This window comes from Pantherophis guttatus, chromosome 1, assembly GCF_059756535.1.
Source record: "Pantherophis guttatus breed Tessera chromosome 1, ASM5975653v1, whole genome shotgun sequence".
Lineage (NCBI taxonomy): Eukaryota > Metazoa > Chordata > Lepidosauria > Squamata > Colubridae > Pantherophis > Pantherophis guttatus.
Window position 1 is genome coordinate 306,103,701 of NC_142063.1, and position 25,176 is coordinate 306,128,876.

At 40.1% G+C, this 25,176-nt stretch overlaps 2 protein-coding genes across 4 annotated transcripts in view; both read right to left on the reverse strand.

The window, feature by feature from the left end:
• The window catches only part of LOC117671610 (cullin-9-like), a 50,291-nt gene extending 36,012 nt beyond the window's left edge, over positions 1–14,279 (reverse strand). The window contains exons 1-9 of one of the 2 annotated variants that reach the window (XM_034427611.3): positions 13,936–14,011; positions 12,791–12,876; positions 10,606–11,202; positions 8,737–8,891; positions 6,749–7,282; positions 3,437–3,575; positions 2,075–2,265; positions 834–1,206; positions 434–626 (exon numbers count right to left, since the gene is read on the reverse strand). In XM_034427611.3, coding sequence (XP_034283502.2) covers positions 434–626; positions 834–1,206; positions 2,075–2,265; positions 3,437–3,575; positions 6,749–7,282; positions 8,737–8,891; positions 10,606–11,188 — 2,168 coding nt within the window. In that variant the 5' untranslated portion in view covers positions 11,189–11,202; positions 12,791–12,876; positions 13,936–14,011. Of the gene's footprint in view, positions 1–433; positions 627–833; positions 1,207–2,074; positions 2,266–3,436; positions 3,576–6,748; positions 7,283–8,736; positions 8,892–10,605; positions 11,203–12,790; positions 12,877–13,935 lie in introns of both variants that reach the window. The other variant, XM_034427610.3, reaches the window with a different exon arrangement.
• Positions 14,280–18,102: 3,823 nt separating this feature from the next.
• Positions 18,103–25,176, reverse strand: part of SRF (serum response factor) — a 78,443-nt gene continuing 71,369 nt past the window's right edge. For both annotated transcript variants that reach the window (XM_034427609.3, XM_034427607.3), the window contains 3 exons: positions 24,338–24,529; positions 23,189–23,265; positions 18,103–22,485 (listed from right to left, as the gene is read on the reverse strand). In XM_034427609.3, the coding sequence (XP_034283500.1) occupies positions 22,390–22,485; positions 23,189–23,265; positions 24,338–24,529 (365 nt within the window). In that variant the 3' untranslated portion in view covers positions 18,103–22,389. The remainder of the gene's footprint in view (positions 22,486–23,188; positions 23,266–24,337; positions 24,530–25,176) is intronic.

The following is a 25,176-nucleotide window of genomic DNA, read 5'->3' on the forward strand; positions in this document are numbered from 1 at the left end:
AATAAAATGATTACTAGAGGACCAGATAAAAATCAAACCAGGAAAGCTGGAGGTAAGCTCAATAAAGAGAAGGACACTGAAAATTCAGAAGACTACGTACAAAGGTATATTTCTGTGAAAGAGACAGAAATATGCAACTATATATACAACTGACAAGGAGTGACTCCAGACTTAACAACTGTTGATAAGAAAGACAAAAAAGATCTGGATAGTGGAATTTGATGTACCTGTAGACAACAGAATAGAAGAAAAAACTGGAGAAAATCACAAACTACAAAGACTCACAAATAGAAGTAGAATGAAAAGAAAGAAAGAAAGCTGTTAAAAGAAAGCAAAGTTAATACCATGGAACTACAGATAATTTAATTAAAGACACTTTATAATGAAATACAAGCCTTCTATAAATATTGCATATTGAAGGAAAAAAACTGACCTGATTGAGGGTCCACTTTCTACTTTAATAATTTGTCTTTCTTGACCAGGTTCATCTTCTAAGATCTTGATTATGAATCTGAGTCCAGCCACCTGTAGTGCAACCTCAGAACTGGATTTCTGTATTATGTCTACAATATCTGCAAGCTTCTCCAGGGAGTTCCTCTTTCCCGACACCTTCCCACTGAAGAAAGCTAATCAATAACAAAGGACAGATCAGTAAAATAGACTCTTAGTAACTACCCAATTATGAAGTTTTTGTTAAACTTTTATTCTTTATTTTCCACAACAGCTGTATGTGCACCAAACTAGTTTCTGATTTTTTTCAACCCTACCCTCCCGCTCTTTCCTGCAATTGTTTGACATAAATGAGCTTAAATACATATCTTTTTGGCACTTACCTTTGGCTTTTTCATCTGGTATGTCTGGAAAGTTAAGTCCTTCTACATGAAGAAGTTTATTAATCAACTGTGTGTCAGTCTTCTCTGTTGTGGACAGCACTGGAGAAGACATTTCAGCAGTAACGGACTCCTTTGGTTTTTGGGAAGCCATAGCTTCAGAAAAGCCATTATCTTTTACAGAGGTCATGTCCACACTTTGGCAACCTTGCTCTGAACTTCCCTTGCTGAGGGTGTATTTGAGATAGATGTGGGAATTCTGGAGATCATTTTGGGTGCAGCCTTGACAGTATTTGCTCAAGAGCGGCAAGAGTTTCCGAGCCAATTCTACTGATATTGACAGCTGAATCAGGCCCTCTTCGTCTAGTTCTGACAGCTTAAAATGCAAAAGACAATTCAGTAATCAGAAGTCAGTACATAGTGCTTCTCAAATCCAATCACAGCTATAAGAGGGTAAAAGAACCTGCTTGTCCAATGGACGATCCATATACTAGGGCAGGAAAGGGCACATTTGATCAGTTAGAGGCTGTATTTAAGCTTCTTGGCCCTATATAGAATCATGGGATCCAATATATAAGAATCACTGGAAAGAATATTGAAAAAAAATTTCAGAGTTTTTAACGTTTATTATTTAGAATGATAGTGGCAGCACATGGTAATAAGAAGGTAAAAGCATTACCATTCTTACATTTAAGCCCAACCCCTTGTAAAATAGTGCATTCTGATTCTTAATCTGCAAAATCGTATCATGGGAATGTGGCCAGTCTGACTTTCAACAGTACAATTCTAAATAATACGGGGAAGGGAGGGGCGGGGGACAAACAAGTCACTGGTTGTTTATGTCTTTATTAGGAAAAAAAACACAGGAACTGCTCTTCCTGGCTGCCAGTTCACATTTCTTAATTCCTAAGAAATAGGAATGGTTGGAGGTGCCATTGCATTTTTCCTAATCAGATAGCAATAGCACTTATATATACTTCATAGTGCTTTACATTCCTTCTTTAGCTGTTCACAGACTCAGCATATTGCCCCAACAATCTGGGCCCACATTTTACCAACCTTGGAAGGATGGAAGGCTGAGTCAACAGTGAGCCGCTCAAAATTGAACTCCTGGAGTGAGCAGTGAGTTAGCCTGCAGTGTGGTACTGCATTCTAACTACTGTGCCACCACGGCTCATTTTTTCCTAATCAGATTCCTGTTTTGTCCTGTTCCCTTCCTCCCAAGTTAAATTTGTTCCATTTACCTGTTCCTCGTGATTCTCCTGGATGAACCGAATAATTTCCTGTTGTTCATGTTGCTCTAGCTTTTTAATGAAAAAAAGTAGCTCCCACCATTCAGCCCGGCTCAACATTCCAGAACTCTCATATAGCTGATCCACTAAGTATGGCAGGCAGTAAAGTCCTCCAAGAGGTTTGCAGTAAAATGTCTGAGTAGCTGGAGAGGGGGGGGAAGAAGGAGGAAGAGAGAGGGAGGGAGGGAGGGGGAGAGAGAGAGAGAGAGAGAGAGAGAGAGAGAGAGAGAGAGAAAGCAAAAACAAACTTTTGAACTCGGAGACTTGACTGTCATTTGTCTACAGTTTGAGAAAACAGGATAACATTTGGAAAAGTTCCCAGCCCTACAAAGAGGAGAGGTGATATCTGCTATTCTCCCTTCTCCTTTCCAGTCCCCAGTACCAGCATTTCCATCACTCAAGATGGTCCTCCAACTCATCAGAGCAAATATGGAGGCAGCATAAGATACAACAGGGAAGAAGGAATGAAGATTTCTAACTAATTTGTTAGCAAGATTCTTCCTCAGGAACTTCTCATTTGTAGGCACTCTACAATTCTACAGAAAAGAGTATGCTCAATCCTGATATTTGTTACATTTATTTACCGCCTATCTCACCATATGGCTACAGATTCCTGTAAGCAAACAATTATTCAGCTGCAGAAGAATGTGAATTTTTCAACTAAAATGCACATCTATTTTACATAAGCCAGCTGGATGACTTTCGGTCAGTCACTCTCTTTCAGCCCTCTCAATCACAGGGCTGCTATTGTGAGGAAAGTAGGAAGAAAGTATGGTTGGATCACCTTACAGGGGAAATGGGTGACATAAAAATGTAATAAACAAATAATAAATATGTTCACCACCTTGAGTTATTTGTTAAAAGAATAAAGATGGGATAAAAATGAAATAATAAAATGAATAATAAAATAAATAATAAAATAAAATGCAACAAAACAAAACCATCTCTAATGCAGTTCAGAGAAAATAATATAGTGAAAAATGTAAGGCACAAAATAGCTGCTACTATTCAACTTTCAGTATTTGACTATATTTCATTTCTTCAGATGACAATGGATAAGGCTGCAGAACTAATATATCTATTGTATAATACTTCATACTAAGTATTCTCTTCTTTGATTTTAATCCTAATAGTTAGGTACAATCCAACCTAAAGTGTAATATTAGCCAAGTAAACTTTTTTCTCTCTGTAAACACATCTAAAATTTATTATCTCACTAGTTAAAAGAAATGAGCAACAACAATGAATTCATAGCATGCAACAATTCAAACTAAAATTACACATAATTTAGTTTGTAAGTACCTCTAATCTCACCTGTGGGTAGTTTCAGGTTCTCTGTTAAACTAGATACTTTTTCTTGTGCAGCATCCTCTTCATTTTGCTCCCCAGAGCCAATAATTTCTATCATGTGCCAGTGCACCCAATAAGTCTGGCCAGTAGACTGCCAAGAAACCTGTGAAACAATGAACTGCATAGTTAAAGCCATCTATTCCCTCAAATTCTCCATGCCACAAAATAGTAGCTCTGAAATAAAGAAAAACAAGCTGCCCAGCTTGTGGGGGACAGAAGTACTTATAATTTCATTTATGTTAATGATCAAAATAAACTGAATCGCTTTTTAGTATCAGTAAGCGATATAGTCTGGTCTGGTGATTAGAAAGCTAGAAAGCAGGAGAATGTGAGTTAGTCCCGCCTTACCCACGAAAGCCAAGTGGGTGACTTTGGATGAGTCACTCTCTCCCAGCCCAACCCACCTCATAGGATTGTTGTGGAGGGGAATAGGAGGAGAAAGATGTGTTGAACAGTTCCTATTGCTATTCAATTACTTCCAAATTCTCATAACCCCAATGGACATTATTTTCTCAAGACTTTTTGTCAATAATTGCTTCTTTCAGTTCTTGTAACTTCAGTGGTGAGATCAACCTCTCTAATTGCCTTATTATCTGTAGCTCTAGCCTCATTATTAGTTCTAATAATCATGTTTACTTTACTCCATCTAATATTGAATTATTTACTTTTCTTGCAGTCTAAGTATTCCAACATTTTCTTTGGTACATTTCAAAAACACCATGGTGGCAGGGTGGTTAGAATGTAGTATTGCGGGCTAACTGCCCACAGCCAGGAGTTCGATCCTCACTGCCTTAAAATTGACTTGGCCTTACATCCTTCTTATGTCGGTAAAAAGAGAACCCAGATTGCTGGGGGCAATATGCTGACATTTGTAAACAACTCAGACAGTGCTGTAAAGCACTATGGAGTGGTATAGAAGTCTAAGTGCTAATGCTATCCATTTTTCTTCATTTAACAGTTTTTGATGATTCAGCTTTCTCAATCATATGTACCGTATATACTCGAGTATAAGCCGAGTTTTTCAGCACATTTTTTATGCTGAAAAAAGCCCCCCTCAGCTTATACTCGAGTGAAGAAAAAATGCCTTTTTTCCTGCAACCCGTTTTCGCTTCCAGGGGCTGCAGGGAGGCTTGCTAAGGCCAAAATGGGGCCGGGGGGGGGGTGCCTAGCAAGACTCCCTGCAGCCCCCTGGAAGCAAAAACGGGCTGGGGGGAGGGCTTCAAGGGAGAAAGAAACAAAGAAATCCTCACTGTTTAGGGAGATCCCCAAGTGCACTGAGCTTGAGTTGAGAGCTTATTGTAATAGGCTGGCTGCTAGCTATCCTTGCTCAGGCTAAGCTAATCAATAGTGGGGCTCTAAGAATGCCAGATGAGAAGGAGAAAGGGAGGGAGAAAGAAAGAGAGAGGGTGGGGAGGGAGGGAAGGGTAAACCCTTTTACTCACACTTCATCCTCACTGTTTGGGGATCCCTAAATTCACTGAATTTGAGTTGAGAGTTTATTGTAAGTGCCTGCACTAGCTATCCTTGCTCAGGATAAGCTACAAAACATTTCAAAATGTCTGGCTTTTCTTCCTCCTACCAAAGACCTTCTCGGGGTCTTCAGAGAAAGGAGAAAGGGAGGGAGAAAGAAAGAAAGAGAGAGAGAGAGAGAAAAGAAAGAGACAAAGAAAGAGAAAAAAAAAGAAAAAGGAAGGGAGAAAGAGAGAGAATGCAGGTATCTCTTAAGAGGCTTGAACTTGCCTGAAATTAGATCAAGCCCTACGTCACTTAACCCAATGTATCAGATTAAATCGTTATTGAATTATTTTTGGTATATATACTACATTCTCTTGTGTAGTTTAGTTATAGTGTAGTTTACACTATGCACTTACAGAGCTAGTTTACTGTTTTTCTTTGAAATAAATGTTCAAAAACATTTAACCTACTGATGCCTCAATTAATGTAATTTTATTGGTATCTATTTTTATTTTGAAATTTACCAGTAGCTGCTGCATTTCCCACCCTAGGCTTATCCTAAGGGTGTAGGTAGCCTATACCTAGGTTTATACGAGTCAATAAGTTTTCCCAGGTTTTTGTGGTAAAATTAGGTGCCTCGGCTTATATTCGGGTCGGCTTATACTCGAGTATATATGGTATGTATAAAAGTCACCTAAGCTCATGGAAACATATGGGTTAAAAATTGTACCCAATACATTAAAACAAATAGCAATAACCAAAGTTTCAGACAACTTTAACATGATTTCACTTAGGGACACACTCCTAAATCAGAGCCTGGGGAAAAAAAGCCAGTTCTTCAAGTCCTGTTAAAAAAAGCAGCAGAGCCAGGGCAACTTGAATCTCCAGGGGCCAGGGCAACTATTCCAGGGGGTAAGCAGTGCAAACAGAGAAGGCATCTCCTAGGTCCGTGATGGCGAACCTATGGCACGGGTGCCACAGGTGGCACGTGGAGCCATATTGGTGGGCACGCGAGCTCAGCTCCGGCACGCATGCGTGCGCCGGCCAGCTGATTTTCAGGCCTTCTGGACCCACCAGAAGTCAGGAAACACACTGTTTCCGGCCTCCGGAGGGCCTGAGGGGGTGGGAAAGGCCGTTTTCGCCCTCCCCAGGCTCCTAGGAAGGCTTTGGAGCTTGGGGAGAGCGAAAAATGGGCCTACTGGGCCCACCGTGCCATCACGTGCCAAAAGCAGGGGGAGCATGGGGGGGCGTATAAAATTATGGATGTGGGCACACATGTGTGTGCCTGCCCCGCACTCCTCCCACTTTTGGCACGCAATAGTAAAAAGGTTAGCCATCGCTGTCCTAGGTCCATGATGGTGAACCTATGGCACGTATCTTAGAGGTGGCACGCAGCACACGCGCGCCGGAATCCGGAAGTGCAGCTGGCCGCCACACACATTCCAGCTGCTCTCTTCCGGGTTCCGGCGCTTTGGTGTGCGTGTGCGCTTGAGCTCCAGTTTCGGCACTTAGTGCCAAAAAGGTTAACCATCACTGTCCTAGGTCCTATCAGATAACATGGCTTTAAAGACGGGAGGTGATCAAGCCTACTCTTCTCAATCTTATTGGACAGGAAGAGACAATGAGAGACAAGTAGTGCATAGCCTGGCCCCTATGCCATGAAGGGCTTTATAAACAAGTATTGGTTGAATTGCAGCTGGCTGCTCCTGTAATAATAAAAAGGTGGTGGTTTTTAACTTAACTTTTATACCAAACAGCATTACAAAATCAAACTACCAAGACACTGGAGGAATTTAAAGAAAGCTCTACCCCTCAACCTACCTGCACAGGAGGCATTCCACTATTGCTCTGACGAAATTCACCCTCATCCCCAGCATCAATCTCCTCGTATTCTTCCAACATCCGCACAGTCATTCCTGGCTTGAGATTCTCCTGCACATACTCAACATAGCTGCTGCGACTGGAAAAATCTGACAGAGTCAAAAATGTTTGTCCTTGCTTTTTTCTTGGTGAAGGGTTGGAAGTTACTAAAGGCACCTGAACAGCAGTACAAGTGGAACCCTTGGGCTGGAAGATGGATCGAATAATTCGAGGCTGGGTATTCGTCAGAGAAAGAAGTTCCCTTTCTTGGCTGCGATCCCAGCCCATGACCCGGACTAGCTCTGAAATCAGGTTAGCCATGGCCATGCTGAAATCAAATTCTCGCTGTACCCGGCTTTTTTCCCCGAAGCTTGAACTGGGTGCTGAAGAGTCCTGATGATCCCCTCCCAGTTCTGTGGTACTGTTTAACTTGTCCATAAGGGAAGTGACACATAGGTAACGCTTCACTAGAGAAAACAGCAGCTTCCCTGGAATCTGAAAAAAATACAGCTTATTATACCAATAACTAAAAAAACATATATTTTACAATTCTATCCCAGTAAGCAATACAGTTGGAGTCCAAGAAAGGCTTAGGTCATGGAATTACCTCCAAATATTGTCAATCATCTCCATCAACCCTAGACAGATTGTCAAATTCCATGTGAAGTTATACAGGTAGTCCTTGTTTAACATCCACTTGTTCGGCAACCATTCAAAGCTACAAAGGCACTGAACGAGGAGAACTTACATGGGTCCTCATAGTTGTGGTCAGTCCAGTCTCCAGTCACATGATTGTAATTCAGGCACTGGCAACCAGCTCACAATTACATTGTTGCAGTCAAGTGATCACCATTTGGAGCGTTCACTGGTAGCTTCCAACAAGCAAAGTCAATGAGGAAGCCAACAGGTGGTCACAAATGGTGATTACATGACTGTAGACTGCAGACTGCAGACTGCGGCTGCCTGTTATTCACCTAACAGCAACTGGGACTAACAGCAACTGGGACTACTGAAATTGCTGCCGTAAAATGGTATAGTCACATGATATTGCATTTTATAACTGCATTGCTTAGCAACAGAGTTTGTAGTCCTGATTACATTAATGAACAAGAATTATCTGTACTATAAAACATCTGGATAGCATCAAATTTGTCAGTCGTATCACATATCAGTTTCCATTAGGTGAATAACAACCATCACATTTTTTATATATTTATATATTTACTTGGGGGGAGGGGAATTATATGGCCATCCCCATGAATGCTGCATGGCTACCGACAGTCAACCAAATCAATATAATAAACACATAAATCAATCAAATAAAAAAATCTGAGTTAAAAATCAAAATACAATAATTAAGACACCACATAACAAATCACCCACACCAACCACATCCATACAGCTTGGCACCCAAGGAAAATTCAGGCCATTTCAGCTGAGGTATACTGTTCCATAGGGCAGGTGCAATTCCTTAGTCCTACAAGGTAGCACTGTTCAAAGCCTGTCAGATGGGCAGAGACTCTCAGAGAAAGGCAGCCCCCACAAATGCATGTGCCATGCATTTTAAAAGTGATCATCACCTTGAATTGCACACAGAAGCACCCTGAGCCAATGCTGCATCTAAAATGATGCCATAACCCAGGCAAACCCTATGCATCCAAAGCCGTCTAGGCCACTGAAGCTTCTAAATGTTTTTCAAGAACAGCTCTGTCTAAAACATTTGCAGTAATCCAGTAGAGAAATGACAAAGCTGTGAAGGATAGCAGGTAGGATTTCTGGTACAGAAATAGGTACAATTGGTCATCATCTCATGAATGTGATTTCCCTTAGCTTTGATTTTAGACTATCCTTCTTTCATGAGATATTCATATATAGCCTTATATTTTGCAAACACCTCTTGAAAAAAGAAATCTTGATACCCATATCAATGCCAACCCAAAGGCTGGTACCTGAGGGAGATGAATCCCTTCAAAGGACATACAGTGCTCTTCAGAGGATGTAGTCTCAGCAAAAAGCTCCAAGAGAGTGTAACGACTGTCAAAATCCATGTGCTGTTCAATGCCATCTTGCTGGCTCAGGGACAAGAGAACATAAGCTCGGCTTCCTGAAACCAAAATAGCCATGCTTAATGTGATCCTTCACTAAATTTTATTTCTCCAAGATTACCTATCTACTTGCATGCTGAAAATCTATTCAGCTCTAGACATACAGTATATTTGACATAGCAGAGAACTGAAGGTATATCATAAATACAAGGCATATAATTTACATGAAATTGGTAGACTAATATTCATGGTAGATATCTTACTTTTTCACAATATTTTAGCTAGCAATAATAACTAAGACAAGCGGCATTGCAATCCTCTTAAAATCATGTCACAATACCACTTAATACCAAAATACCATATTGTTTCAAATATACTAGTCTCGTGTTTACAAACTTGTTTTCCTAATTTCAAGGGCTCAACCTTATTTCCCCATAGATGACATCAGAGATAGCTAATATCCTAAGAGGAAACTAACTTGTTAAATGAACTGAGAAACTTAATAGCTCCAATATCCTCTTCATAGTTAAAATAGCATGTCCAAAAGACACAAAGTGCTGAGACTTGTAGATGGAATGGACTTTGGGCTTGAGGTGGAAAAAAATGAAACTTTGATTTTGGGTTTTAGATAGGTTTGTTGTTATAGAAATGGCTAGATTATACTATTATGTAATAGTAAAAAGTTGATGTTTGATGTTATTTTATTCCAGTGCACCAAAGGGAGTCAGAAGTCAATGCCTTTTTTTCTCTTTCCCCCTTTTTTCCCCACACGTTTCCCTTCCCTTTACCCTCCCCATCTTTTCTATTTTCTTTTGTATTTCTATACTTACAGTATTAATATATGAACTAAAAAGAGGGAAAAAAGAAACTTAATAGCTTCAATATCCTCTTCATAGTTAAAAAAGCATGTCCAAAAGACACAATGTGCTGAGATTTGTAGATACAATGCAAAAATCAGCAGCCAGCCAATCATCCTAAATTTATGCCGCATTTATTTGTTCAATATTTTTCTAAAAAATGACTGATCAGTATGAATGGGGCTGCAAAAATGCCCTACTCACTTATACGGTTGAAATGGTGCCATGATGACATGTGGGAAACAGCCATTCATGAAAATGAAAAGGGATTCTTTTCCCACCAAAAAGAAACTGTTGCTTTCAAGTTCCAGCAATTTAGATGAACAACTATATTTGTAACATTATTTTTGTATCACTGCTAAGATAGAAACAAATAATCTGTTGCCCAAAAGCATGTGCTGTAATTGCATGGGTAAAGAGCCAATCTGGGAGCGGCCCTAGAATAGACACTGGATTCAAAAAGCCTTATTCGTGATTAACTTTTTCCATTGATTCCAACAATTTTATTCAAATCTTGAGTAAGCATAGATTTGCTGGGTGACTTGCCCAGTGACTCTTTCTTAGTCCTAGGAAGAAGGCAATGGCAAATATCTTCTGAAATCTTGCCAAGAAAACTGTAGGGACATGCCCAAGTAGTTGCCAGGAATCAAAGCAGGCTTGAAGGCAACGAAACAAAAAACAAATGCTTACAGAGCAGATAGCAGCAAAGAACTCACTGGGAGATACTCTGCACTGTTTCTTTGGTGCTATAAAATTATTGAGCTTGTTTATTAGCAGAGTGGAAAGATATGCCAAGTAGGAAAAGTTTGATTTTCTCCAGGATAATATACCTTAATATATCTCTCAAATATGACAGGACTCAAAAACAGATTGAATTACTGCAAGAAAGCTCATACACCTCAACAGGCAACCTCACCTGCATCATGAGAAGCCAAAGCTCTCAGCATCTTGCCAGCACTACGACGAATTTGCTTCTCTTCGTTACACAACATCTTCATCAACAGGTCTAAAGCACCCGTTTCCTTAAAGACACCTGTCAATGAGCCAATGCTGGCATAAGCACTGAGCACATGGACAGTATTAAGGATGGAGGACTCTGGACCACTTGTCCTGGCCATCTGTCGATTAGCACGCTGTACCAGGTTCCTGACGTCAGCCTTCATTTCATGCAAGGAAGCTTCATCCACTGTGACATCAGATGGGAATGTGCTAGGTGATTTCTCCTCTTTTACTCGCTGCCCCTCAGGCTTCCTCTTGCCCAATAGTGTGGGGCAATTAGCATAAACTTCTTCTGCTGACATCCACATAAGAATGTTATCCATTTTGTTCTCAGTTGAAGCAGCATGGGAGGTATTTTCTACATTGTCATCTAAACTCAGGATGCTCCAGCGAATCAAGTATTCAGTATGTCCATCGTGTCCACGACGTTGGCGGATTAGCTCCTCAGCATAAGCTTGTAGTTTTGGCCCAAGATTTCCATTCCTCTTTTCACCCACCATGATGGAAAATATATCTATGAAAAAAGTGTAAGAAGTTAGAGTGTAACTTGAAAAGTACCAAGAAAACCAGGTAAGGAATTTTCAAATAATTAACATTCACTTGATACATTTAGAAGCATTGTTCTATTTCAAACGCATAAGTAACTTTGCTGCAAAACACATCAGAGGCATCTTTTCGGCAGAGGCAAAAATCTTGTCTTAAAAAGACAAGATTTTTGTCTACAACATTTCTCAATTTTTTCTTTTATATAAACATTTTGCTCTAAACAAGCTAATAAGTTTTTTTTAATTTCTGTCCTGGAACTCTAGAGTGATAAAATGTTTTGCATTCAATGATTTTTTAAAAGAAATATTTGGCATAATTAAAGTAACAGCATCCGTTACCCACAAAAATCACATTGTTAATTTCTTCTAAGAAAGTATACAATTGTATGAAGACAATTCTTCCTCTTTCCTGCTCATTTAAATCTCATTTAATTTTGGGCTAGAAAATAGAAAACTTCAAAAGCTGAAAATATACTTAAGAACTCCAGTAAAATGGCACTGAAGAAATTGTCTAATAGGAGCACTTTTACTCTTCCAATTTTGATGATTCAATTTATGTTTAACCTGCAATCTTCCCATTACCCTTTTTATTTTACTCTACTTCTGTTATCCCCATAGAAGTCACAGACCCACCCAGAATACTAATTATACTTTCACTGCTGAGTCTACTAAGGCAAATGGAATTTAACAACAGTGACTTGGCATTTAAGAAAAGAACAAAGAAAAACCTTTAAAGACCCCTTGCCTGGACCCACTGGAGGAAAAATGAATAGTCTGGAGGTTCTCAGAGTACCACAATGTTTGACTATTTTTTGTCTTACTTTTTCTTGATTTTAAAGCAGTGATTTTTAAACTGGGGCAATTCTCTAAAGGGATAATTTGGCTGGGGGGTAATGGAGCAATTTGTAATTGTTTGATTGGGAATTTAGGATCCATTTGAGACTCCTGCTGCTGAGACACTTCTGTAAAACAAAGTCTGGTTTGTTTTTTGTAGAATGCTATTATTTAAGAAGGAGGGGGGAAGGATGATTGGGTCAGTTTAAAAATCATTGCTTTAGACAGTTAAATTGTAGATTATGGCTGATAGACAAAGTTGTGTCACAATTATAATGGCTGAAGGGGAAAAAGTATACTATAGTATTTGTTGGATAGTTCCAGCTGACAGAGAGGAATATTCAGCATTAAACGTAATGATGTGGCACTTAATATGGAGGATAAATTCACATATAAGAAGAAATAAAGACTTCCACTACCAATGGAACATATGACTGAGTTTTGACTCCTTAAAGTCTGGAGACAACTGGTGGGTGTGTAGTTCATAAGACTGAAAAGCAAATTCTGTACTGCAAACTCATATCCCATACTTTTATTTCCTCAGTTGAGTGCTTTGAACTTTAAACTTCAACAGAAAGGGATCACTTAACCCCATAGATCAGATGGAATCAGGAATTTGGAATATCATGACAATCATGGCCAACAAATTTAATAAAATAAACAGAAAAAATAAAATAGTATCAAAAATAAAAAAATGGAATGTATAGGGATGGTTATACTTACAGTATAAAATATATTACAAAACACAAGGATGATAGACTGGATGGTTCCTGTACTGCTTTGGCATCTCATTAGTTCCTTAGGGATATCTATGAATTAGGTACCCAATGTTTTAAACTGCATTTATCTAAACTAGCTCAAATTTCAAAAGTCAGTAGAGAGACATTTGGTTTGCCAGAGAGACCCAATTAAGGAAAAGCAAAGATTCATATGAATAGTACAGCAAACGATGTAAGAAATATAATTTACAAAGACTCATGAACTGATAGGAAATAAACCATCTCCTTCACTCTTAGCAGCCTGGATTCAAGAGAGATTTTAGCAAAATCAGTCAAGCGAATGTCTGATACCAAAAAGGTTGACTCAGCCTTCCATCCTTTCTAAGGTAGGTAAATTGAGGACCCAGTTGTGGGGGCAATAAGCTGACTTTGTATAAATATACAAAAGGATGAAGGCTATTGCTGAGCACATTGTAAGCCGCCCTGAGTCTCCGGAGAAGGGCGGCATATAAATCAAATTTTAAAAAAAATGAATGGAAAAACCTTTCTGGCACTTCTTTACGAAGCCTCTATTCATCCTTTCAACTGGCAAACGGAGCTGGATTATTTGGGGGGGGGGAGAGAGAGACCTGTTAGCCGCAGCCATTGATACGCTCTCTTTACACAGTAGAGGCAATGCGAGCACGCAATATACGAAATAGATTCTGACTCATCAAATGAAGCAAGAAAATGTACCCTTGTATTTTTTTTTTAAAAAAAAACAAACTTCTGCCCTTTCGTTTTCAGTATAGAAATCTTCCTCAGGCTCCCTTTTTTTGTCCCCGTATTCAGAGAAACCTCCCAGCCCGCGCCCGTTACCAGAGGAAAACGAGCAATATTCTAAGTTCCGTTTTCACACTCTCCTCCTTTAATGGGAAAAGGAAGGAAGGAAGGAGGGAGGGAGGGAGGAAAAGGGCGGGAAAAGCGGAAGAAGGGAAAGAGCCGCTACCACCCTCGGCTGCACAGCCAGGAACTGTTTTGTTTGCCTAACCCTGAAGGTCGCCGAGCGGAGACCATCTTAGAAAAAAGCAGCCGGGGAGAAACGAAAGGCGGGAACGAAAGGAAGCCAACCTCTAGTACGACACCCCCCCCCCCGCTCCCACTCCTTACCCCACTATCGAGGGCAGCAACGCGCCTCTCCCTCCTCTCCCTGCTCCTTCTGCCGGCCACTTCTACCGCTTCGCGAGTTCCGGGTGATTAGAACGCATGCGCAACAGCCCCCCCCCCCGTGCACGCACGGATCCGACTCTTTTAGACTCTCTTCCGTCGGCCGTTCTACGGATCCATGCGAGGGACATTTTGGGAGCGGTTAAAGCGGCGGGAATAGAACGTGGAAGGAAGCGGTCTTGATGAGTCAGTTCTTCTCTCGATCCGAATCCTTCGCTCTGCCTGGGCTGCTGTTGCTGAAAGGAGCGTGCGCGCTGCCGTAAGCGGCTGTCCCCGCTGAAAAAGGCTGTCGTGGTTGACAGTTTGCAGCAGCTGCTTTATTACTCTTATGCCATTACTGCAAATTAACGCGATAAGCGACACAGAATAACTATTGGAACATTACATCGTAGTTAATAAAGTCAAAAATATGGAAAGTTTTAACTATATAACTATTGCTTAAGTTACTATTGCATTGTAAGCCGCCCTGAGTCTCCGGAAAAGGGCAGCATATAAATCGAACTAATAAATAAATAAATAAATAAATATAATAACCAGGAGGCGTAGAAACTGACAGATGAAACAAGAATGTTTATTTTACAGCACTTTCCTAAATTACGAAGAAAGTGGAAAAAGAACAAGCTGTACTAACTGCTCTTTCTCTGGCTATAATGCATTAGATGTGATTGTCAGGGCTCAACAGAAGAATCACACACTTATAAATAAGAGGAAAATTAAAATCACTCTAATTTTCTGTATCCTTTATCCTTACTTTATGCTTCAACAGTCTTGGATGTACCAAAATCATCATCGTCATTTTAGCTATTGTCTAGCCACTGCAGGATGAAGGTTTCTTCCTCATGTTTCCAACCAATATGGTCCTGAGCTTTCTTTTGCCAATGGGGCCTGCAATACTTGCTGTTATTATCGAAAGTAATTACTAAGTACCAAAGTAATTAATAATAAATACTGTTGTCAAGAATTCCTAAGTATCATCTCTTTTCATCTGTTGTTATAATGAATTAGTGACTAATATCCAATGCCTAGAGAAGTTAAACTGGTGGGTTGCTTGAGATAATATCTTTGTGGAGCACTGTGCTGAAAGATGTGTCCAACGTATGCAGATTTAGACTTTAGACTGAATCGTGTGGTTTACAGCAATGGCAACTACACCAACCAATCACCAAGCTTCACTGAAACAGTGAGTAGCTTTTGCCTTTTAGGATTTGCTAACAATAGTAAAGGAACCAATTTTCAAGAAATATACCACAGGCTAACACTTGATGAAATAACAATGAAAGCCTTGAAAAAGGCTACACAAATCAAGACTTGTCCAGGTAATGGTTTTCCCTATGAAACTCTATGGAAGCAAAATTTTAAGTTTTTAAGTTTTTTTTTAAATTTAAGCTTTAAATTTTAAGTTCTCATTTGAGGTACAAATGATCATGCTCAAGTTCCGTTATTTTGGATACATATGAAGACCCTTGAAAAGTCCATAATGTCAGAAAGAAAAGAAGAGGACAACTTGCACCTATGTGGTTGGCCTCAGTTACAGTGATAATGGATGCATCAGTGGAACACTTAAAGGACCAAGTTAAGAACAGATCATGGAGAAGTTATAAATGCATGGTTGCAAAGAGTTAATGCCATCTTGATAGCACATAATTAAAAATTAAACAATAAATCCAGCCCTTAAAATTTATAAACATGTGAAACTAATTGTGGTTTATCCAAGTAAACACAGATAACAAAACCATGCCTTAGAGAGATATGTGAACTAACAAAATCTCACATATCCTAAATAGAATCTAACTATAACCAGCCAGATTCAATTATGTCTACTTTCACTAGAAATGACCAAATGACCAAATCTGTCATCCGCCCAAAAAGAGGCAGTTTATCATATAGAACCCCAAAGTATTCCAAACCAGTACATTTTTAGATAATTGTTCAATTTTTAAAAAGGCTTTTGTACATTTACTACTTATATAGAGTGGGAATTTCAGCTTACATGGCAAGCTGTTAGACACAGAAGTTTTGTCCTCTTATACATCTGGCCAACTATAGCATTTATTGGAAATCCATTAATTAGAGGAAAAAATCTTGGGAGTTTTCCCTATCCACAAATTCTCCAAATTCTTTTGCTTTACACTTCTCATTTGTGATATAGTTGTAAATAGTTGTATATAGCAAGTGATATAGTTATGATATAATTATAGCAGGTGATGGTATCTAGCCACTCTTAATTGTTCTAGTAAAAGCTTGACAGAGTGGTCCTGATTAGTACCCAGATGGGAACTCACCAAGGAAGCCCCAAGTGTAAAGGAGTAAGGAGCTTCTTTCTTGGAGAAGGAATGCAAGAATGGTTAAATTAAAAAGGGGGAGGAAGAGACAGTAAAAATGAACCTCAAGATAAACCTGCTTTCATTCTCTAAACCATAAATAGGGACAGCGGGAATTTTTTACCAGATTTTCTAAATGCTGTTATGTATCTTATACTATTTGATTTCCAGTAATACTTGAGCAAATGGAGCAGGCAAACCAAATATAGAACTGTATTTGACATGCTGTATCTCTTATCAGAACAATTGACTTAACTATTGCCTGTTATTTTGCTTACTGGAACCCCACCTTTTGTTCTTTGTACTTTGGACTTTATGCAAAGAGACAGGCACTTATCTTTCAGGAGCATTTATATTTGCCAAAATCTGCATGCAAGTAGGCAACAGACACATATAAGAAAGCATATCAAAATTGCAGGGGAGGGGGATATTTGGTGTGGCTTTCCACTACATTTTTATTTTCAACCCATCCATCTAAAAGCTGGACTCCAGATTTTGATTCCTTTTGTTACCTAGTAAACTAATTCCGTTGTCTTTGTCATTGCCAGCTTCTGTGGATTCATCTGGTCTTCCATCAGGCGCTGCTTGCTTATGAGGAGCCCCCATGCCCCTTGCATTCCAAAACTGTCCCTTTCTATTCTCCCGACATCCTGATGGACAGGAGAGAAGAATATGAAGTGGAATGTATTCTGCAGATGTTTTGAATATCTTATTCAGTAGCCTGAATCTAAAAGGTCATGGGAAAGTACAACAGATGTCCGCACTCCATATCTTGTACATTGGTTTCCTCCGAATTTTTTCCATACAGCCCTTCCCTGTAATCTGCCACTACTATAAATGACGGGGGGGGGGGAGATTTTCCAGCTCTGTGTGGCAAGTTTTCTTTACTGACCTGTAATAACGCTGGTGGGGGGGGAGGCTGTCAAGCAAGCAGGAGTAGGTGGGGAGCAAGTCTATAGTTGGTTCCCATAGCAACTTTGCAGTGTCATTTTCATGTGCAGAAGAAGAGAGGGAATCTAACCAGGGAGATGGTGTGGAAGAATAAGTAGCTAAACTTGAGGAAATGCAAGAATATCAACAGATCTGGAAAGGAAGAGGCAGTGCAAAAGAAACTCAGGAATAACGCTGCCTTGATTTTTTTTGCTTTAAGAGGGGGCGGAAGAGATGCTATAAAGCAGAAGTCTTCAAACTTGGCAGCTTTAAGACTTATGGACTTCAACTCCCTAAGCTTTCTATGCAGCTATGCTGGCTGGAGAATTCTGGGAGTTGAAGTCCACAAGACTTAAAGCTGCCAAATTTGAAGACCTCTGCTATAAAGCTTTCAAAATTCTGCTGAATCATAGAGTTCTTATGGTATCTGTTTCTTGACTTGATTTATCTTGAAGGACTGACACCAAAGTTGTAGAAACTGAAGACTGAAAAGCAAACTGGGGGTAACAGTGAACCACTTCTACATTCTTGCCAAGGAAACAGCAGAGATACATCCATGCAGTGATCAGAAGTAGACTTGACATGGAGACTTTACCTATTACCTATAGATTACACTTCTCGTCTCACGCTACATTTAAGCATGAGCCAGGCAAAATCCCCCTCCTAGATCTCAACCGATCTCCATTTCCTCCTCTACTATGAAATTATTTCTTTTAATATGCATGCTGTTAACATCACAGATCATTGCAATCGGTTACTCGTTTCCAGTCTGTAATTATTTATCATATTTCTTCATTGGCACTCTCCCAGAGGACTCATGGCAGTTATTGGTCAAAGAAGAATATTTAAGACACAAAGGTTTGTGCACAAAATGATACATTTATTGAAAGATTATTTTTTTTAATACAAAAGAAAGCTCTGTACATAGTACTGCGATTACTGTCACATCCTTCCAGAAACACAACCCTGGAAATTAACAAACCACACACACACAGCCACTCACACACGCACATACACACGCGCACACATGCGCACGCACGTGCACACAAAAAAAAAATCCAAAAACAATCGGTAAAGTGAACTAAAAATGTCACCACACAATAAATGCCATTTCATCCCTGATAAGTGTTCTTACAATTCAACACTTTAATCACATGCAACATTAGCGTTTAACCTGCAGGTACTTTTTCTGTAGGAGGGAGAACTTCCTTGAGGTGAAGGATGAGTATCAAGTGTAGAATCCCCAATCATAAAATTAGTACAGTATCATAAAAAATAGATAATTCTTGATTTTAGCCTCTCAAGACTATTTCAGCAGAGGATTTTTGAATTAGCAACATGATTCGAGAATTACTGTTTTGCAGGTGTGCCTTTATCCCGAGCAACTTCCTAGTAACAGCCGAGGAATTCCTTCTTGGAGAAAAAAAAAATCTACATACAGAAAAACAGCTATCAATTAGTGGTGGGTTGCCCCCGGTTTGGACCGGTTCACAAGAACCGGTAGTAAAACCGGCAAGAGGCTCCGCCCACTGACCTGGACGTCATCATTGGTGATTGCATCAGTGGTGGGTTTCAAATTTTTTTACTACCGGTTCTGTGGGCGTGGCTTGGTGGGCGTGGCATGGCATGGCTTGGTGGGCATGGCAGGGAAAGGATACTGTAAAATATCCATTCCCTCCCCACTCCAGGGGAAAGTTACTGCACAATTCCCATTTCCTCCTGATCAGCTGGGAATTGTGAGGCAGAGAATAGAGGCGGGCAGGGCCAGAAAGAATTTTTACTACTGGTTCTCCGAACTACTCAAAAGTTCTGCTACCGGTTCTCCAGAACTGATCAGAACCTGCTGCAACCCATCTCTGGATTTCATGCACAGAAGAGCATGTGTGGGTAATGATGTGAACCGGTAGTAAAGGTAAGTAGAACCCACCCCTGCTATTAATGTATAGATAAAGTTCCATTTGCATGGCAAATCTTTCAATACTCCATATCAGAATTAGGGGAAAAACAGGGGTTGTTGAAGATTATTCCGCTGACAAATGTTTTCATCAGTGGGTAGATATCACTGTATATAAACCATTGTTCCATTATTGCTGGCAATGGAAGAAGACAGTTAACCAAGCAACTTTTTTGCCATAAGGTGTATCTGTTTTGGGCTAGAGGGCAAAGAATAATCGTTCAGCTGCCTTGACTGCCTTTCTTTCTCATGTCACTGATCTAATGGAGATGTTTAAAAACCTGCATTTTAATTAAAAAAGGAATGAGGGTTAAAACAAAGGGATACTTTTGCACCAGTCTTGGAAACTTCACTACTGAAGTTAGTGCTGGAGAACTACCAGTAAATTTAGATTGGTTGTAATATACATTTAAAACAAAAGAACTGAATACACCATTTCCTTTCAAACTGCAACTAGTTCGAGAAATATACTTTTCAATGTTTTCCGACATTTAAAACCAAAACAAACAATAAATGTAACCCATCAGAGAAGGTTTTAAACAAATTACCCTAACATTCTCTTTGAATCAGATTTGAGCCAGATTTGATGGAGCTTGAGTATATTTTCATAATGTGGCCATGTGAGCTGAAGATGCAAACAACAGTAGTACACAACTTCAGTTTGGCTTGAATGGCCATCCCAGGTTTTGTGTGGCTTATTGATCTCTGCATCCCAAAGTGGAAGGGGCATGGCCCATTTTAGAAATGGGTGCAAGGTTTTTAAAGATGGCAAATGGATGCCTTAAGTATCCATAAGGATAAAAATCTCTACTTTGCTTCAAGACCAGACAAAAGGACCGACACGTTGGTTCCATCTATTCCAAGTGTGACTCTGGCACTACAAAGGGAATGCTGATGCAGTTGCATGTGGCTTCCAGGTAGTACTTTTTGCACAGCTAGTAAAAGCCCTCTCCTCCCCACTGGTGCAACCTTTCCACCAAAGCATGATTCAAGTGCTAGGGACAGAGACATGTTTAAACGCTAATGTTCATGGAAACAATTTCAGAATATTACAATACAAATTTAAAAGGGCCCTTTCTTCTCCTTTTTTTCATCGCTGCCCCATCCATGGCCCATTTCCCCCCCACCCCAACTACAAACCCCATGAAAACTGTACAGGAGCCAGACTTTAATTCCTTTAAGAATTACATAAATACTGAGTTTAACACTTAGAAAAATAAAGTCTTTTTTTTTCAAGGCTTCTTTTGTCTTTTAATTAAAAAAAAAGAAAGAAAGGAGTTACAATAGCTGCTTTCTTTCTCTAAAAGTCTGCAGCCTCCTTAATCCAAAGCTGGCCCTTTTTTTTTGGGACGGGCGGGGGGGGGGAGTGTTTATAAGAACCACTGACCTGTTCTGGGCTGAATGAAATGCATGATTGTGTGCAAACAAATGATCCAATAACCCAGCCCTTCCTCTCTATTCCACATCTCTTTCCATTCTCCATTATAGACTAGCAGTCCTCCTGCAGCTTCCCCTTTTAAATGTGTTACGATATATATTCATTCCAGAACCTCCTGTTTGAAGCGTCATAAATTTTTTTCTAAAGAACGTGGACACAGCAGTGGCTTCACAAAGAAATGGGAAGAACCTTTATCACAAATGGTTAAGCGTGCCCCATCCCATCTACCCATTCCCAGGCTGTAGGTCTCACAGGTGCAGGCCAAACATGCTTCATGATGGTGGCGCAACATACCATCTCATTTCCAGGGCTATCTGAGAAGCAAATAAATGCCACAGGCTATGTTACATCATTGTATCCCAGACTGGTTATAGTTCATTTCTGGATGCAATTGCCTTGGGAAACCCTGCTGAGTTAAGTTTAAATACTTTTTCTTAAACAACCCTTATTTGTTTCAACTTCATTCCTTAGCACTAGCCTTCATCAACCTTTTTCAATCTTTTAGTCGACAATTCCCAGCATTGCCAAAAGCTAGTGGATATGGAGTTTGGAACCCAATACATCTTGGAGAGCACCAGTGGGGAAGGCTGTTTTATACCTTCCAAAATTAAAATAATAATTATTATTATTATAACATGACTGTAGCTCTTCCTTCTCAGGAAGAAAAAAAAATCAGCAAAACTCAAGCATTACACAAAATGAAGCCTGCTACTGGGCTTATGAGTTGCTGAGTGTGTTTCCAAGAAAAAAGGGAGATGGGTAAACAATTCTTGTTTGGGCTGTAAGATGTGTATACAGCCAGACTAAATGGGCAAGAAGCTGCTCCAAGTCAGTTCCTATGCAACAAAAAAAGAGATTCCAAGGGAGGGATACTTTAAGGGTAAAAGGAAATCCAAGATGCTCAGTTGCTCCAGCTGGAATGCCAACAGGAAGAACCCTCTCTTTGCCAGCCAAGAATAAAGGCAAGCCAACCCACAATGCATCATGGATTGCTTGAAGGCACAAAGCTGCAGCCAGGAAGTGACCTGAACTGGAATGGGGGAGGGGAAAGTGGTGACTGTCCCAGCTCTGTGTGTGTGTGTGTGTGTGTGTGTGTGTGTGTGTGTAAGGATATCAGGGCTATGCCTGAAAAGAGACTACCTTTTTTCAGAATGGCTTCGCAGCCTTCTGGACTGCAGCTTCTTCCCACAGCCTCAATTGCTCTGCCTAGAGGTTACAAACTAAGGACATTCAAGGACATTCTTATGTATCAGAAGCAGCAAGGCAAAGAGAGAGAAAAGTTCCCTCCCTGGCAATGGAAACAGAGGGAAGGTTTTATACATGGCAGAGCGAATTCTCCCACTCATGAGAGAAAGTTTCTTTGGCTGGAACAAGAAGGAAAACAAAACAACAAACAAAAAGAACAGTAAATGCAGTGTAACAAAGTCCCCCTACAGCCCAGGCTCAGCTTCCTGCTGCTGGCCTTGCAGCCACTTTTAATATGTATCTATGTACTTCTGTGGGTGCTTTTGTGGATGGGGGTGTCAGTGTAAAGTGTGAGAAGAAAACGTGTAAAAGGCAACAATAAATAAGTGATGGAGTCCATACAAAAATAGGGACTGCCGAGATCCTTGTGCAGCTTGAGGAGTGCCATAGATCCAGGGCCAGATGCAGCATAAAGCTGGGAGGCGTAGGCGGTGGCATCTGCTGGTTCATGTTGGGGTGCTGGGTACACACGTCTTCCCTTCCCCTCACCAGGTCCCTCCCAAAGTTGCTCAGTCACTCTTGGAACTATGTGATGCCTCCAAGTTGACCACCTGCAGCTCTGTCAAGTTGGCAGTGCTGCTGCTCTGCTGACCAATGACGGCCATCTGCAGAAAGAAAAGAAGCAATGAAAGAAACAGTCCCTTATGGGCGAACACCAAACATTGCTCTGGGTCTCACATAGGTGTAATCCCAGCTTACTTTCTCCACTTACATTTCAAAACTATCTTTTAGAATTTCAAGGCATACGAAAACCTCACTGTACATATCACAATTATTAAAAGTCAGTGACAATTATTAAAAGCAAAATGACACCAGTGCACAAAAGCCATGTTTATATATTCAATGAGCAGCATATGCCACGCAAGCTCAGAGGTTCAGTATATATTTGATTGGAGCTGCTGTTAATAAACTGACATAGCAGTCACATGTTTTAAACTGGGGTGTTAAACTCACGTCACGTTATGTATGGCAACTTTCCCCCCCTTCGCTAAGCCAGGGGTGGGCATGGCCAGCGCATGACGCATCTGGCCCACAGCCAGTGAGTTTGACACCCGTTTTAACTGAACGTTTGACACCCCTGTTTAATTGAACACAACACTTCTGTAAATGGAACATGAAATATGAAATCTTCATGTCTTAAACAACTATGGGGAAAAAATCAGATGCTGCAAAATAATTGCAACCATAATTACAATTAATTTTTATATCATACTTACTCCTCCTGCAAGTGTATCTCATTTTCAGTAAAATGACTGCAGTCTCAGAGTAAAAGTTGAAAAGAAAAATACAAGGTTGTTTGGAACCTACCTGGTGAAGCTGAACAGCTGAGACTGGGATCTGAACTGTTCCTGACGGAGCTGTCAGGAATACCTGAGGGACTCCACCTGCCAGAGAAAGTGACAGATGTATACTAGTCATTCTCCAAAATTAGCCTCGATCACTCTAGATTATGCGGGCATAATCACAGTAGGAAATTAAAAAATGAACTACTGCTATCAAAACCAAATAACTCACAAAGCAAGCTATGTTTTTATAGAACAAAAAAAATAGCCTATAGATAAACTGAATTCACATATGCTATATCATAATATGCTTGGCTTACTCTGTTATGTGAACCCAGCCATTGTGGTTTGTAAAACAAGATTTCTAGTGTTGCATATTGTAGATCTATCTAGACAATTGGAATTAATTCAATATATGAAGTTTAAATAATTCATGCATTAATATACTATGTGATCCTCCCCTTTCATATAAAAACCTCACTAAGAGAATAGACTCTGAAGTGATTTGGGAATCATTTTTTATCTCCCTCCTTTATAATGTATATCCCAGCAGCCTATGCAATGACCAGCATCTCCTTTTTGGGCCTCAAAGAGTTGTGATTTTTACAAAAATTGGAGTAGGAAGCCATTGTAACAGCCATAAACAGGATAAGGAAGCTTCAATCAAATGCTTCTCCTGAATTACTACCTAAAACCGAAAGCCACTGTGTACATAATCTGCATGTGAATCGTCTCTCAGATCACATCCCTTATTCATCTGTGTTAAACTTTAAGCAGGCTAACTAAAAGAATCCTCTTTCTTGATTTCCTTCCTTGTTTCTACTTTGATTTTAGCAAATTTGTTCCTAAAATAGAGAAGAGAGCAAGGTCTGTTTCTAGGCTCAGTAAAATATTATTTTGAATAAACAATGCTATTATACAGGCAATGCATCTCAAACATCTATTTTCTTGAGTTCATGTGGCTATTGTGGCAGCTAAGGAAAAAAAATATGGATACTGTATCTCACAGATACAGTAAGGTACTCATGTTGAACTGGAACTGGAAACACTCTGCTGGTTGAGAAGCAAATGCTGCTTTATGCTATGTATATGTATAGCTAGAGAAAGAGAAATCAGATGGGCAGTAGGCAATATAGGTTGTTCAAACATCAAACTTATCCGGGTCCAGTCTTACCCTGATCCTGGACTTGCCCATGTGAAACCTGCATTGCTGATGGGGCCTGGGAGAAGGCATTGAGAACCGCAAGGCCACCATCCGTGAGGCCCGATGTAGGAGCATACATCACTGCATGAGAACTGGGATACATCATATGGCCTCCCACAGTGGTTGGCACAGATGAAGTCATGATTGTAGCTGGCAGGGTCACTGGCAAAACAAAAGAAAAGACACAACTGAAATATCTGGATGCTACATTGGTTTCCCTCCATTGTCTTACCTGCAGAAGCAAGACCTCTTCACGCTTCCATCAGGTGTGTGCACAGTCACAGGGTAAAACCTACTCTAGAGGATCTCTGAACCATTTGCTGCAGTCTGAATCCTACGGCCAGGAGATAAAATTGTCCAAAGGCTTCTTAACGCATGACAGAATACAAATTCTACAGTTGTTTAATGTATCTGAAAAGATGTGATGTATGCCTGAAAATCAGGCTGCTCCCTCATATTCCCAGATCAGATCTCTTTTCCTTTATTGAGAGGGAAGGGTGGGGATGAAGCTATTTTTTAGTGGAACCAAAAATTTTTTTTTTTAAAAAAAAGAACATACTATTTTTAGACACGGATAGAAAATTGTTTCTAAAAACAAGTATCAATGTATAAAATATACAATGAGGATCCAGAGCTTTGATGCTGCTCGGAAAGCAGGGTTAGAACAGCCCCATCCTCTCCTTAATTAGAGAGTTTGTTCCATAAAACAGACCAGAGGTGAAGCAGGTGTATGATGAAAAAAGAAGTCGTCAGGAAGTCAGCAGAGAAGGGGGAAAGAAACTTCCAACACAAACAACAAACCTTGGGAG